This window comes from Vipera ursinii (genome assembly GCF_947247035.1).
Source record: "Vipera ursinii genome assembly, chromosome: 5".
Classification (NCBI taxonomy): Eukaryota; Metazoa; Chordata; class Lepidosauria; order Squamata; family Viperidae; genus Vipera; species Vipera ursinii.
In genome coordinates this window covers 52,390,262-52,404,724 of record NC_139518.1, presented here as the reverse complement: position 1 = coordinate 52,404,724, position 14,463 = coordinate 52,390,262, and the positions used below count along the sequence as shown (strand labels likewise).

The following is a 14,463-nucleotide window of genomic DNA, read 5'->3' as shown; positions in this document are numbered from 1 at the left end:
CCAGGTTATAAGTATCCCCAAGGAGGTCTTTTAACTTTGAATAGTTGCTAAGTAACCAGCTCTAAATCTAGGACTACCTGTATTCATTTGGCAGCACATAAAAGAACAGCTACTATTTTGCACTGTCTTATGTAAATATATACACATAGTAAATGAAAACAAAAAAGAAGAAATAATTTATATGCTTATTCAGTCTAGCTTAATGAATTCCCATCAAAGCCCCTATATTTCTTACCCAAAGAAAGCATTCCATCTACTGTTAGAGCTCCCAATTTCTGCTTGCAAACTTTGACTCCTGATTATAACTTCAAACGACTATAATCTAATTTGTTCAGTGTACCTGAATTCTGACGAGGCATGTGATGGATTGCACAACAGTTTAATGATGTTTTGCATATCTGTTAAACTGTATTATGAAATACATTTGTCATTTCAAAATACTAACAGCAACATTGGAACTCCAAAGAATATCTAACTTATTTTCATTACTTCTTTTGGTGCTTTAATACCTCACAGTTTAGTAAAAAAGTTTTAAACAATGTTTTTAACTTAGAAGTAGACATAGACATGGATATAGAAAGCCATGTGTACCTAAAGAAGAGATCAAATTCTTGTTAACTTTTGTTTTTCTAATATTGTTCTTCTCTGATATGGCTTGACTTATCTGGTGCTTTATACTCTTGTATTGTATACTATTGTTTTTCATCTCTATTCTTTATATGCCACCTAAAGTTGCCCTAGTAATTAAAGTAGCAAATTGGCATTACCTCCCCATTTGATTTCAAAATTGCTATCACCTCTATACATTCATCATTGGCAAAATGATCTGTCTTCCACCTTCAAATATCTTCCAAAATGATTTGCTAGCTTTATTAAATTTACATCATGTGTATTGAACTAATTAGCCAAGATGGAGGTAATGAATCGATTTCATTTGGTTCTGTAGGCCTCTTAAACAGTTTCTATTCTATTATTACCGGTATCTGCCCATAGTACCAAATAATTTTGAATTTAGAGTTGCAGAGAAACTCAAGTATTATTCTCTGTTTACATTTATTTTGGTTTCTTATGCTGTGAAAATCTTGGGTCAAATTTCAATTTGGTTTCAGATTTGTTCTGGGCAAAATGGCCCACTTGAGAAAGAAAAGAAAAGAAACAAAACTCTTTATTAGTATCTCCTGCCTGTATTTATGTGCAAAGCTGAATTAATAAGAAATTTATATCTTCTTTTGCTGATTTAAGCTGAACATATTTCAGCCAAGAGTTTGACTCATGTACTGTATTTGGTTTTTTTTAGTCGCTTCTGCCATGATACTCTTAAACCAGAACCAAATCAACACCTATAATCAAAGTGACTTCTACTGATTTTATTAGTTGGAATGAGATATAATATGATACTATACAAGATATGATACTATACGAGATATAATATGATACTATACAAGATACAAGATACTATACAAGATACTATACAAGATATGATATGAGATATGATATATTTTGGCAGCCATTTGAAGGATAACTTTCTTATAATTGGTCTCTTTAAATTCCTCCATAATTATAGGTACAGAGGTTGGCTTGCTCGGCGGTTTTGTTATACTCTTTTCGTGCAAGAGCGGGATGTTCATAAGAGCATGTTTGCAAATAATGTGATGGAAAATGTACTGAATAATAGTCGGTAAGATAAAGATAATAGTGATTATTGTAATTGAAAAGTCCTTATTTAGAAATAATACATGTTCAACATACAGTAAAATTGTTTTTTCTTGTACAGCAGAAGCTCTGAATTTAAAAGCAATTATTTTGAATTTCTTCCTGTGTATAAGCTATAGCAAGTTGAAATTTTGTTTCCAAAGAGTCTTCATTATATCCTTGTGTCTGGCTGTGTGATATCAATTATATAGAGGCATCTTAAGAAATGGCTAGAACACGGGTCGGCAACCTGCGGCTCCGGAGCCACATGCATCTCTTTAAGCTGTCTCTTGCGGCTCCCAGTCCTCCACCATTCTGGGAAAAAAGTGGGAGTAAAAAAGTCCCATTGAGAGAATCGGGTGGCGGAGGTTTGGGGAGCTGCGTGCGCAGCTCTCAAAAACTTCACCACCCTGTTTGCAGAACTGCTGCCTTCGTCCATGTTTGACGAAGGCAGCAGCTCTCCAAACGGGGTGGTGGAGGTTTGGAGAGTGGCGGGTTGGAGAGCTGCGTGCCTCCACCGCCCTGTTTGGAGAGCTTCTGCCTTCGTCCATGTTTGACGAAGGCAGCAGCTCTCCAAACGGGGTGGTGGAGGTTTGGAGAGCGGCGGGTTGGAGAGCTGCGTGCCTTCACCGCCCTGTTTGGAGAGCTGCTGCCTTCGTCCATGTTTGACGAAGGCAGCAGCTCTCCTAATGGGCAACGGCGGTTTGGAGAGCTGCACGCACAGCTCCGCTGCCACCTCTGCAAGCCTCCGCCGAGAGAATGGGGCGGTGGAAGCTTGCCGCCCATTCTCTTGGTGGAGACTTCTTTCGGGGGATCCAGCCTATGCTGCACTGAGACGAGAGAACAGCAAGCCGCCCCATTCTCTCGTCTCAGCGGAGACTTCTTTCAGGGGATCCAGCCTCTGTCGCCCCCTTCTCTCAGCTGGGCAGCTGAGAGGGGGTGGCAGAGGCTGGATACCCCGAAAGAAGTCTCCGCCGAGAGAATGGGCAGGAAGCCTCCACCGCCCCATTCTCACGATGGAGCGCTCCACCACCCCATTCTCTTGTGTCAGCGGAGACTTCTTTTGGGGATACAGCCTCTGTCGCCCCCTTCTCTCAGCTGGGCTCTGCCGAGACGAGAGAATGGGGTGACAAGCCGCTGAGAGAATGGGGCGGTGGAGTGCTCCGCCGAGAGAATGGGGCGGTGGAAGCTTGCCGCTCATTCTCTCAGCGGAGACTTCTTTCGGGGGATCCAGCCTCTGCCGCACCCCTAGATCCCCCGAAAGAAGTCTCCGCTGAAACGAGAGAATGGGGCAGTGGAGCGCTCCGCCGAGAGAATTGGGCGGTGGAGGGTTGCCGCCCATTCTCTCGGCAGAGACTTCTTTCGGGGATCCAGCCTGTGCCGCACCGAGACGAGAGAATAGCAAGCCGTCCCATTCTCTCGGCAGAGCACTCCACCGCCCCATTCTCTCAGCAGCTTGCCGTCCTGTTCTCTCGTCTCAGCGGAAACTTCTTTTGGGGGATCCAGCCTCTGTCGCCCCCTTGTCTCAGCTGGGCAGCTGAGAGAAGGGGGCGGCAGAGGTTGGATCCCCCGAAAGAAGTCTCCACCGAGAGAATGGGCAGCAGAGAGAGAATGGGGCGGCGGAGGCTGGATCCCCCGAAAGAAGTCTCCGCCAAGAGAATGGGCGGCAAGCCTCCACCGCCCCATTCTCTCGGCGGAGCGCTCCACCGCCCAATTCTCTCGGCAGCTTGCCACCCCGTTCTCTCGTCTCAGCAGAGACTTCTTTCGGGGGATCCAGCCTACAGTGCCCCATTCTCTCTACGCCGCCCATTCTCTTTGCGGAGACTTGCAGAGCTGCTACCTTCGGCTGGTTTTCTTTCGGGCATCCAGCTGTTGAGAGAAGGGGGTGGCAGAGGCTGGATCCCCCGAAAGAAAAGTAGCTGAAAGCAAGCTGAAACAGAGAGAAGGAGACTGCAAGAAGGGCGAGATCAGCGCGGCCTGAGAAACGCTGATCTTGTGTGCCAGAGCTCCTGGGAGGACGCATACACAGGACCGCTGATCAGCCTCTTGTTTTGCGCATGCGTACTCTTTTTTGCGGCTTCCAGGTTTTTTTGTGTGTGAGGGAACCGGTTCCGAGTGGCTCTTTTACTTTTTCAGGTTGCCGACCACTGGGCTAGAACAAGAATAAAGGCTAAAAATTATTTTATTTACACATACTTTTAAATGAAATGAAGTATAGTTAATATGATTCCTCTTTAGTCGTTAAATTGTTGTTTAATTTTCTCTTAAGTAATATTAAAAAATCACCATTGTGTAATAACACAGAGAGGTCTCTGGTTCCTGAACCTAAGGCTCTAAGGGAATATGGATTGTATAATTCTGTTCTACAAGTGTTCTGTAAGGACTGTATGCTTATACAAATACATGTATCAATATATGTAAATATATGCATAGTCTTATACCTTATAACCTTGAAATGTCATATATGTAATATTTTTAAGTGAAAAAAATCATGAAGGTTCCAATTACAAAGTATATAGTTAATTAGCACATTGAGGTGGGGGATTTCTTTGATATCTCAGTTTAAAATTGAAAATAGTTGGTCTGAAGTAGTTGAAATCTAAAATAACACTTCACTTTATGACATTTAGAGTGCAGAATGCTATTATACAGGAGTCTTTAGAATCATCAGCTATAAATGGTCTTGACCAGCTGGAATCTAGAAACATTAACAGAACCAAGAAGAAAGCTAAAAGGATCCTTCAAGAAATGGTAGCAAATGTCTCTCCTTCTCTGATTAGGTAATAATACTAAGTTTTGTTTGTGAGGTCTGGGTGTATTCAGTACTGTGCAAATCCATAGAGATATTTGTTATTTCTTACTTCATATTGTTCTTCCATTGTCACTGTTGCAAAATGAATAAAAAACATTCTTTGCCCTTGAAGAATTCCTTCATATATTGATATATCCAAACTTTTTCAATGGAACAACAGCATGTTCTTAATAAGTGTCATTTTATCAACCCAATATTATACTCTGTTCAGAATTATGTGGAATTAAAATTTCTTTGTATTTTATATTTTCTACAGATGATAGAAATATAAACTATTGTTTAAACTGCATCTTAATAGAATTTTCACAATATGCTTTTGGTCCATCATGGATGATGTGATTGTTTCTGTTTTGAACATAAAAAGCAACTAGTATATGTTTATCTATCAATTATTTGTACAAAATATAAATTCTATTATATAGTGGCTTAATTTATATTTTTCTTTCAGGTTAACAGGTTGGGTTTTATTGAAATTATTTAACAGCTTTTTTTGGAATATCCAGATTCACAAAGGCCAACTAGAGATGGTAAAAGCAGCAACTGAGGTAATAAAAATAGTTAAGGCAATTGTGCAATGGCAGCATTTTTATTTTTATAACAGTAAATATTGAGTTATTTTCAGATTCAATCTGTGAAATATTCAGGAAAAATTTACCTTTATTTTTCTTTCCTGAAAAGACATCTTTGATAAAAAGATATAAAAATTAAAGTTCAGTTACATCCAGCAGAATCTGTTTTACAGTGTCTATCTTAAACTTCAGTATATAATCACTTCAGTTGAATGGTTTGTTTAATAAATAAAAATAATGACTTAAAAGTTACTGCCAGAAGTTATTTTGCGTAGTAAATTGTGTTAGTGCCTTCTGTGTCTTCCTCACCAAGACCACAGAAGCAAGGGCAATGTTTACAAGAAATGCAAAAACTGTTTTATAATCTTTTTTCAATGTCCAGCATCAGTTTGTTTCTAAACACCTTTGAAATTATTATTGGGCTGAATCTGAATAGAATTGTTACTGGTCAAGATAAATTGTAGTAAATTGTCAGTGAATGATATATTCTTGGAATAACATCTACTTGAAAATTTCAGTAATTGTAGAATATTTAAATGATAGTTTACCGTTAATTACTTATCTATGGTCCATCCAATATATTTTTGCCATTAATTTCCAGATTATTCCGTTTTAAAACTATTGAACAAAGTATTGTTCAAAGTTTACCTTGCTACATAATCAAGATATAAACTACTATATATGTTTCAAATCCACTTGATATTACCCATAATATGATACAAAGAAAGCAGTTACATTTAATTGCTATAAATGCTGATGAAAATCTATTGCCTGTGAAATTTATATCCTTTCTATTTCATTTATTCCCTCTTCTTCCTAACTAATGCAACTACTACCAAGATAAAAAGAGAAATACAGTGACAGTGCAGAAGACTGATATGTTAAAATTATGTTTTGGTATCAAATGTAAACTCCTCTTTTCTTTTTCATACAGCTAAATTTGCCTCTTGTCTTCTTACCAGTTCACAAATCTCACATTGACTACCTACTTCTCACATTCATTCTTTTCTGCCACAATATCAAGGCACCCTACATTGCAGCAGGAAATAATCTAAATATTCCTATTTTCAGGTAAAACAGCATTAGTTCTTTTACTATGTTAATGTCAGCCATTTTGTTCCCTTACCTGATCAAGGTGAACTAACATTTATCAAGAAGTAATCTGAATATGTAGCATGCATTGATGGAAAAGTGCTTTGTTGTATGACACATTATACATGGTCAGCAACTTTTACATTTGGTAAATAAACAGAAATAAGATTGCAATTGTAGTAGTATTTATTCTGAAGTTCTAATATAATTTTATCATATCAAAAATTCAGAACATTAACATTGCCCATATTCACATGACAGGGTGTTACTGTACATGAAATACCTGTGTCAGAAAGTAATGAGGTTATTTTTACAAATTGTGCCAAATACAATGAAAAATGTATCTAAACTTCAAGAACCAGTAATTTTTTTCCATGAAAGACAGAAAAGTCAATTTCTGATATAGATATAACTTATAGAATAAGAGTTGCATGTATAAAAAGATTATCAGTTGTACAGCATAAAGTTTTATATTATAATTACAAATTCTTCACTATTGAACCCTATCTCATGTATGTCATGTTTAAGAAAATAGATTATTCCTAACTATCTAGGACTATAATACTGTAATAATCCTAAAGAAAAGGGTTTTTTTTAAAAAGATACATTTTGTACACTTAACATGTATCTTCAAATAATATGCTTCTTCATAATTACCAGAATTAACTGTGTTCTTGGTTGTTTTAACTAGTATATTGTCTTCTATTAGTGACTTTAATTGTCATCATATAAATCGTATATTGTAGCTAATAGGATGTGTATGTCCTACATATAAATTTGGCATAATGTGTTTTAAGTTTTGCAACATATCAAAGTAGAACTATAGTGATTTTTTTAATCTGTAAAAGAATTCAAAATAGAAATTTCCTTTAATTTATTGTAAGACTTTTTATCACTGCAGAAGAAATTAGTAATTTCTGTTTATATATGTTATTGAAATCTTGGTCTCTTACGCCATTCCAATATGATTTTTAAAAAAAAAACATTGGTAAGGGTAGACTTGATATAGATTTCTAGTGAAAAGCAATATTGATTTATAAAACCATGGTGATAAAACTTAACTTTTTATATGATTTATTATATGTCTTGATTTGATTAATGAAAACTTATATTAATTTTATAAAATACTAATTTTATATATTTAAACATGTTTTCTCATCATTGTATCACATCACAATATCATTTTCTTCAAAGACATTAAAAGAAAACATGAAGGAGAAAAAAGTGAACACTTGTGATGTTTTTTGATGTGTAAGGCTAGGAGCGGTTGATTTAAATGCATCTAAAGAGTTTATAATCAAATGCTCAACTAATATTTGTTAGTTTTTTTCCTTTCATATTATGCAAATATGCATATTGTATTTTTTTTCAGTCTGGCATAACCTGTGCTAAAGTTGTATTCTTTCTCTTTTAATCAAAAAGGCATGTATATTTTTTTTCCTTTCCATAGCACCTTAATCCACAAACTTGGAGGGTTTTTTATTAGAAGAAAATTAGATGAGAGAGCTGATGGCCAAAAAGATATTTTGTACAGAACCTTACTGCATGTGGTATGTACATTAAAAAAAAGTTTATTTCTGTAAGTTTGCTAATAAAATCTGTGCATCATATCAGTGCACAACGCATATTTAAATTTATAGCAAAGTTCAAAACTTAAATAAGTTTCATTTCACTTTATAATTGAGGTATTATATTACATAATATAAAAGATTCACTACAATAGAAAGGCTTCTGCAGAGAAAATGAAAAGCTTGTATTGCACTTTTATGTAGATTGTGGAAACTGATGACTTCATGGATCACTGTAATGTTGTGTGCATGTCAGTGGTGTATGGACTATACGTGTGCCCTGAAAAAAATTGTTAAATGTTGAAGTTGCATTTCTCATATCTATGCAACTATATGCTCTTAGTTGTATGCACTGTTATTAGATAATACCAAAGTTACTTGTGATCTTTCAGTAATGATTATCCTATCCAATCACATACAGTTCCAATAAAAGTAAAGTTGTATATTGTAGATGGGGACATGTTATTGCTTAAATAATTAGAAATCTTGTTCTCACATAGAATTGCAAATCTGAGCTGTGCTCATGGTGGGTGTCCACCTTACAAATTACTGATTTGAAACAATGCAAAGAACTTGTGTCTGATCTTGTTGCCATTTTATTTTCAGCATGTTGAAGAGTTGCTTCGACAGCAGCAATTCTTAGAGATATTTCTGGAGGGAACACGGTCGAGGAGTGGGAAAGTAGCCTGTGCAAGGGCAGGCCTTTTATCAGTAGTAGTGGATGCTCTATATTCAAATGCTGCTCCTGACGTACTAATTATACCTGTGGGAATCTCCTATGACAGAATAATTGAAGGTCACTATACTAGTGAACAGCTGGTAAGAGGTGCTATTTATTGTATGCTTAACAGTTCTGCTGATAAGCTATAGCTATGAGACAGAAGTTAACTTTATCTGGACTTAATATGATACAAAATAAAATCATGCAGGGAAAAATGCTTAAAAATATATGTTCATTTAGGGAAAGCAGCTATATAGCAAATTCACATGATTTGGAGGAACAATGAATTAGATTTAGTTTTAGTTTTTAATAAAAATAACTTGGTGTGTAATGCTTGCAAGCATTTTTTTGTGATTCCCCCCCCCCCTTTCTTTTTCTTTTCAATGTCTTTCAGGGAAAGCCCAAGAAGAATGAAAGCCTATGGAGTGTAGCCCGAGGAGTCTTTCGAATGTTACGAAAAAATTATGGATGTGTTAGAGTTGATTTTGCTCAGCCGTTTTCTTTAAAAGTAAGCTGATATTTTATGACCAAAATTTCATTAAGAAACTGAAAAAGATATTTTAAACAAGTCATATTTCAGATTAAAGTAGAAACAATATTTCCAGTTTTTACTTCACATGTATTGGTATTGCTCAAACAAAAGAGTTTTATAGCTGAAATCTCATGCTAGAGTACGGATCCTTACACATTAACAAAAGTGTTGAATATGAGATGCCGTAGCTTCAAGGTATTAATCAAAAGAAAGCAGAAGTAGTAACAATAATAACTGGAGCAAATGGAGCATCATTTAAATACCTTGATTTCAAGCATTGACAAACTTACTATTAATCAATTGAAAAAGTCAGCTTTACTTGGACCACTTTACATCCTTCTCGATATCTTTAACACCACCAAACAATATCTGCCTATTCCCACATTCAGTAGGGGGATAAAATTGCCTAATTCAGTGTAAACATCTGGCTGACTTGAACCAACCATAATAATAATATACTTGGAACAGTTTACATCCTTTGATGATACATGAATATTATTAAACAGCCTGTCCTAGGTCCTTTGGAAAGACTGAGCAAAGATTGAGAAGACAAGGATGGAAAAAACTAGTAGAGCTTTTTCTTTAAAGCAGTGATGCAAGAAATACCACCTAGAAATATCTAAGAAATTTACTATTATCTTTTCAGTTTGGTTGTAAATTAATTTAGATTCTTTAGGTAATTAATGCACTTCAAAAATTACATGTTTTCAGTATATTACATTATTGGCTAATTGTCAGTATTGGTTACTGTGCTGGTCTCTAAAAATCATTTTCCTAATCAGTAAGAAAGTTGTTACAAATGTTATGTTTTTACAGGAATATTTAGATTGCCAAAATCAGAAACCTTTGCCTGTTCCTCTTTCTTTGGAACATACTCTATTACCAGCTGTACTGCCTTCAAGGTATGATGGAAATGAGGATTTTCTATCAACGATGAACAAACAACAATCAAATATTCTGTTAAATCTACAGATTATAAATGTTGAGGAAGTTCTTTTCCAAAATTCAGTTTATCAAGCTTTAATACAAATTTAAGGACTCTTGATCAAAATGTTTTCTGTGAATGTTCTTTGAATGTTAGAATTCTGCTTAGATAACATCCATCAGAATGTTTTCACTGAGTATTATCATACTTAACTATGTGTACTATTACTACATTTCAAAAACTTAACTATGCATATAGTTAAGTAAAGGTAAAGGTAAAGGTTCCCCCGCACATGTGTGCTAGTCGTTTCTGACTCTAGGGGCCGGTGCTCATCTCCGTTTCAAAGCCGAAGAGCCAGCGCTTGTCCGAGGACATCCGTGGTCATGTGGCCGGCATGACTAGACGCCAAAGGCACACAGAACGCTGTTACCTTCCCACCGCAGTGTTCCCTATTTTTCTACTTGCATTTTTACGTGCTTTCGAACTGCTAGGTTGGCAGAAGCTGGGATGAGTAACAGGCGCTCACTCTGTTACGCGGCACTCGGGATTTGACCCGCCAAACTGCCGACCTTCTGATCGACAAGCTCAGCGTCTTAACCCACTGAGCCACTGTGTCCCTTTTTTTTGAAACGTAGTTAAGTACTATGTTTCAAAAACATATTCAGTCAAACTAGTTAATACTTAGAATTATAGCTGTACCTTTAGTAATTATGGTGTAAATGTATCTTGAATTTTGGATGTTTTGTCTATGATTTGACGTTTGAGCTAGCCTATTGAAATCGTTTTAGGGTAATTTAAATAATTGATTTTCTGGGATTATGTATTAGTTACTTAACAGCTGAAGACTTAATGTATTTTTTTTTTGCATATGATCAGGAAAAAAATGAGGAATTGTTACATGATAGGAAAGTTGTAAAATGTATCATTACTCTTGCTGCAAAGATATTATTTCTTCGGGATATGAAAATCTTAAGATGAAGCATGATTTACTCTTTTGCAATACAACCTGGATGCTGCTGTGGGGAGCCCAGGTTTTGTTAGTACAGCGTGATTCCATGAGGCAAGCAGTTGTAGGAAAAATCTGTCAAACTTAGATCTATAATTTAATCAGGGAAGTGTGGTTCACATTTTGGCAAAGGACAGTAACAGACTTGTCCTACAGTAATTTTCAAAATCTGCTTATATAAGACAAAAGAACAGTTTATTTGCAAGTTCAGTGCCGTCTCCCTCGCAAATATAGTCTTTAGCACTGGGAACTGCAGCACTTAAAATATTTTGGGGTTCGTACAGTTCATACAGTGTAAGTTACCCATTCTGTTACTTATTTTCAGGCCTAACTACATAGTAGGAGAAAGTACAGAAGTTGCCCTTCCTGATTCCAGGGATTTATCTTGTGAGCCACTGAGAAGACAATTAATAGCTAACTTGGCAGAACACATTATGTTCAGTAAGTATTTATTGTGGAGTTCATTTTGCATTTTCTCTGTCACATTCAACTTTCTAAGTATCAGGGCTTTTCTCTTCCTGTATCTTTTCTTTTTCTTTTGTCTTAAAATTATGTAGTCTTTAATCTGAGAGATGCCATTCTGAATAAATCTCTTTGTTACCCTCATTGTATTTATTGGATTTGCGAATTTTACATAAAATTATTGATTGCCTTTCTCAGAGTGCTGCAGGTAGTCCTCAAGTTACAACCACAGTTGAGTCCAAAATTTTATGTTGCTAAGTGAAACATTTGTTAAGTAAGTTTGCCTCATTTTACGACTTTTCTTTCCACAGTTGTTAAGTGAATCATTGCATTTGTTAAGTTAGTAACATGATTGTTAAGTGAATCTGGCTTCCCCATTGACTTTGCTTGTCAGAAGGTCGCAAAACGGGATCATGTGACACCCCCCACCCCCCTGGATGCTGCGACTGTCATACAACTAATGCTGAGAATAGGCACATATAGCATGGGCTGGCCAATTCCACCTAGAATGATTTCCTTCTCAATAACAATATGCTGAACATTTATTCTTACTTACATATCCATCTACCCATTATCATGAAAATTAAACTCTTTTTTCTTACTTTTCCCTCTGCCTCTCTCCCTTTCCCCCATTCTATCATAATCTTAATAATCATTGTATATATCCCTTGAGTAAGCAGATGTCTTCTAAAACACTCCAACGGCCCCATGACACTTAAATATACACCATTGCTGTCTTACTCTAGAATGGGGCTTTCCATAACACTCTTCAGTCTCTCAGAGATCCATTTGATAGTTGCTGCCTCCATTCCCTACCATACATGCTTGCTGCCTCCATTCCCTGCCATAAGGCCACCTTTTCCTACTGTCCTCAAGAGTTGATAGCCAAACTTTGCTCTCTGTTTTTACCTCTAGTCTTCATTTCCACTCTTCACTCTCAGAATGCCAGGTATTTCAATATTGCAATGGATTAAAATATTGCATTTTTGTGTATTAAAAATTAATGTTGATTTTTGATCAATAGATAGATTTTTGTGCTGCCTTATTGAAAATGGAATCTTTCTGTATAATCATAATTCTTAATTCAACTGTGACTGACATTTTGTAAATGTTGCTTTCTGAGCCCTTCAGTTGCAATCCAAAGTGCAAGTATAGCTTTAATCTGTTTTGTTTGCTTTTAGCTGCTAACAAATCATGTGCTGTGATGTCAACACACATTGTTGCCTGTTTGCTGCTCTACCGACACAGACTGGTAAGGCTGCTGTGCTTCTGCATTCACTGAATAAATTTGCAAACTGCCAGCAATGCTTAAAACATGTTCTAAGCTTTTGTTTTTCCTATTTTATCTTACTTATTTAGTTTGTTGAGGAATAGGGTACATTCATAAGCTATGTGTAAACTGACTTTGTTAATTTTTTATTCCTGTTCTCAAAAGTAGGGAAGGAACCTACGCTTATTTAGAGACATCCCTTATCCAGCTCTAAGCTATACCGCATCTTGTCTGCCCCCTCTCCCTCCCCCCCCAATGTACCATCTCCTTCCTGGGAAACTGCTGATTCATTGTAGTACATCACACCAGCTTCCCTCTGGGAGCACCATCTGTCACATAAACCAACAAAATATAATCCGTCCCCCCAATATGTTGTTTCAGGCCATGATTCTTAGGTATCATAAATGTGGTTTCAGTATTGCCTAGGATTATTACCCTCATTCCTTTGGAATTACTCTAACCAATCCTACTTAGCATTTCTTAACCTTGTATAAGGCTTGTATAATTGGAGAGCTATCACTTATTGACGTCAATACTTTGTCTAGGGAATTGATCTTTCTAAGCTGGTGGAAGATTTCTTCTCCATGAAGGAGGAGGTCTTGGCTCGGGACTATGACTTGGGATTTTCAGGGAATTCTGAAGATGTTGTCATGCACGCTATCCATTTGTTGGGAAACTGTATAACTATCACAAACACCAGTCGGAATAATGAGTTCTTCATCACTCCCAACACATCTGTTCCTGCTGTCTTTGAACTCAGCTTTTATAGCAATGGGATACTGCATGTCTTCTTCAAGGAGGCTGTCATCGGTACGTCCTACAACCATCCTTACTCTTGATGCCTGAAATGCTCTGCCCAATGTTGCTGTTACTATTTAAGAGGTTGGGTTTGACATATCATGCAGTAATTTAGGAATACGTTTGAATATATCTTTTCTTTTGCTTCAGCATGTAGTCTTCATGCTTTACTGAATAAAAGGCATAAAAATGGTATCAGTGGGATTCTGCCCAGTGTGGTTAGTCAAGAACAACTGGTCCGAAAAGCTGCCAGCCTCTGTTATTTGCTGTGTTATGAAGGAACTGTTTCATTGGTAAGTGTTTGGGTGCAGATTTGTTTGACACCACCATATCATTTGTATTATGCTACAGTATTATGGATCAAGTGGAGATGTACTGGAGGTTTTAAAAAGAGGAAATGGAAGAAGGGAAGAGAAACATGTAGCTTCAAGCAGTATCGGTTTCCCACATGCTTTACATATAGAAATAGCAGGCAAGCTCTCTCTGTGTGTATATAATATCATCACACACACACACACACACACAATGTCCAAAATGTGACCAGAAAAAGGAACATTGTTGACAAAGGCAATAAATATAGAACAATTTATTTTACAGCTTAACCATTTTAAATACCATTTAAATGAAGCTAGAAAATATTTCAAAGCATTTTTTTCCCATTTTCAATCCGGGCTGTCTGATTTTTACATACGGTTGTTATATATAAAATGTACACCCTTTAAAATAAAATGCTTATAATAATAAATACGATTCTTTAGACTTGATAATGATTGCATTGCTTCCTGTGTTACATGGAGAAGCATCTAATGCTTTTTTTTTTAAAAAAAATAACATCCTGATCAAACTATGGTTATTAATTCCTAGTAGAGGAAGTGTTCAATGAATGATCTTGCAGCAGTCACTGGGCAGTTAAGACCCAATGGTATACTAAGTTAAAAACTAATCCTCCTCTCCATTAGAATTTCGATTTTTGTGAAACAAGCCCTAATTTGAAGTGTGATGGATATGTGGAGCGT

General features: G+C 36.4%; 1 protein-coding gene across 4 annotated transcripts in view; it reads left to right on the top strand.

Moving 5' to 3' along the window:
- The window catches only part of GPAM (glycerol-3-phosphate acyltransferase, mitochondrial), a 45,536-nt gene that overhangs the window by 19,263 nt on the left and 11,810 nt on the right, over positions 1 to 14,463 (top strand). For all 4 annotated transcript variants that reach the window (XM_083363774.1, XM_083363773.1, XM_083363772.1 and 1 more), the window contains 12 exons: positions 1,565 to 1,678; positions 4,323 to 4,472; positions 4,953 to 5,049; positions 6,008 to 6,144; positions 7,616 to 7,715; positions 8,340 to 8,552; positions 8,849 to 8,962; positions 9,803 to 9,888; positions 11,243 to 11,358; positions 12,561 to 12,631; positions 13,195 to 13,459; positions 13,598 to 13,740. In XM_083363774.1, coding sequence (XP_083219900.1) covers positions 1,565 to 1,678; positions 4,323 to 4,472; positions 4,953 to 5,049; positions 6,008 to 6,144; positions 7,616 to 7,715; positions 8,340 to 8,552; positions 8,849 to 8,962; positions 9,803 to 9,888; positions 11,243 to 11,358; positions 12,561 to 12,631; positions 13,195 to 13,459; positions 13,598 to 13,740 — 1,606 coding nt within the window. The remainder of the gene's footprint in view (positions 1 to 1,564; positions 1,679 to 4,322; positions 4,473 to 4,952; positions 5,050 to 6,007; positions 6,145 to 7,615; positions 7,716 to 8,339; positions 8,553 to 8,848; positions 8,963 to 9,802; positions 9,889 to 11,242; positions 11,359 to 12,560; positions 12,632 to 13,194; positions 13,460 to 13,597; positions 13,741 to 14,463) is intronic.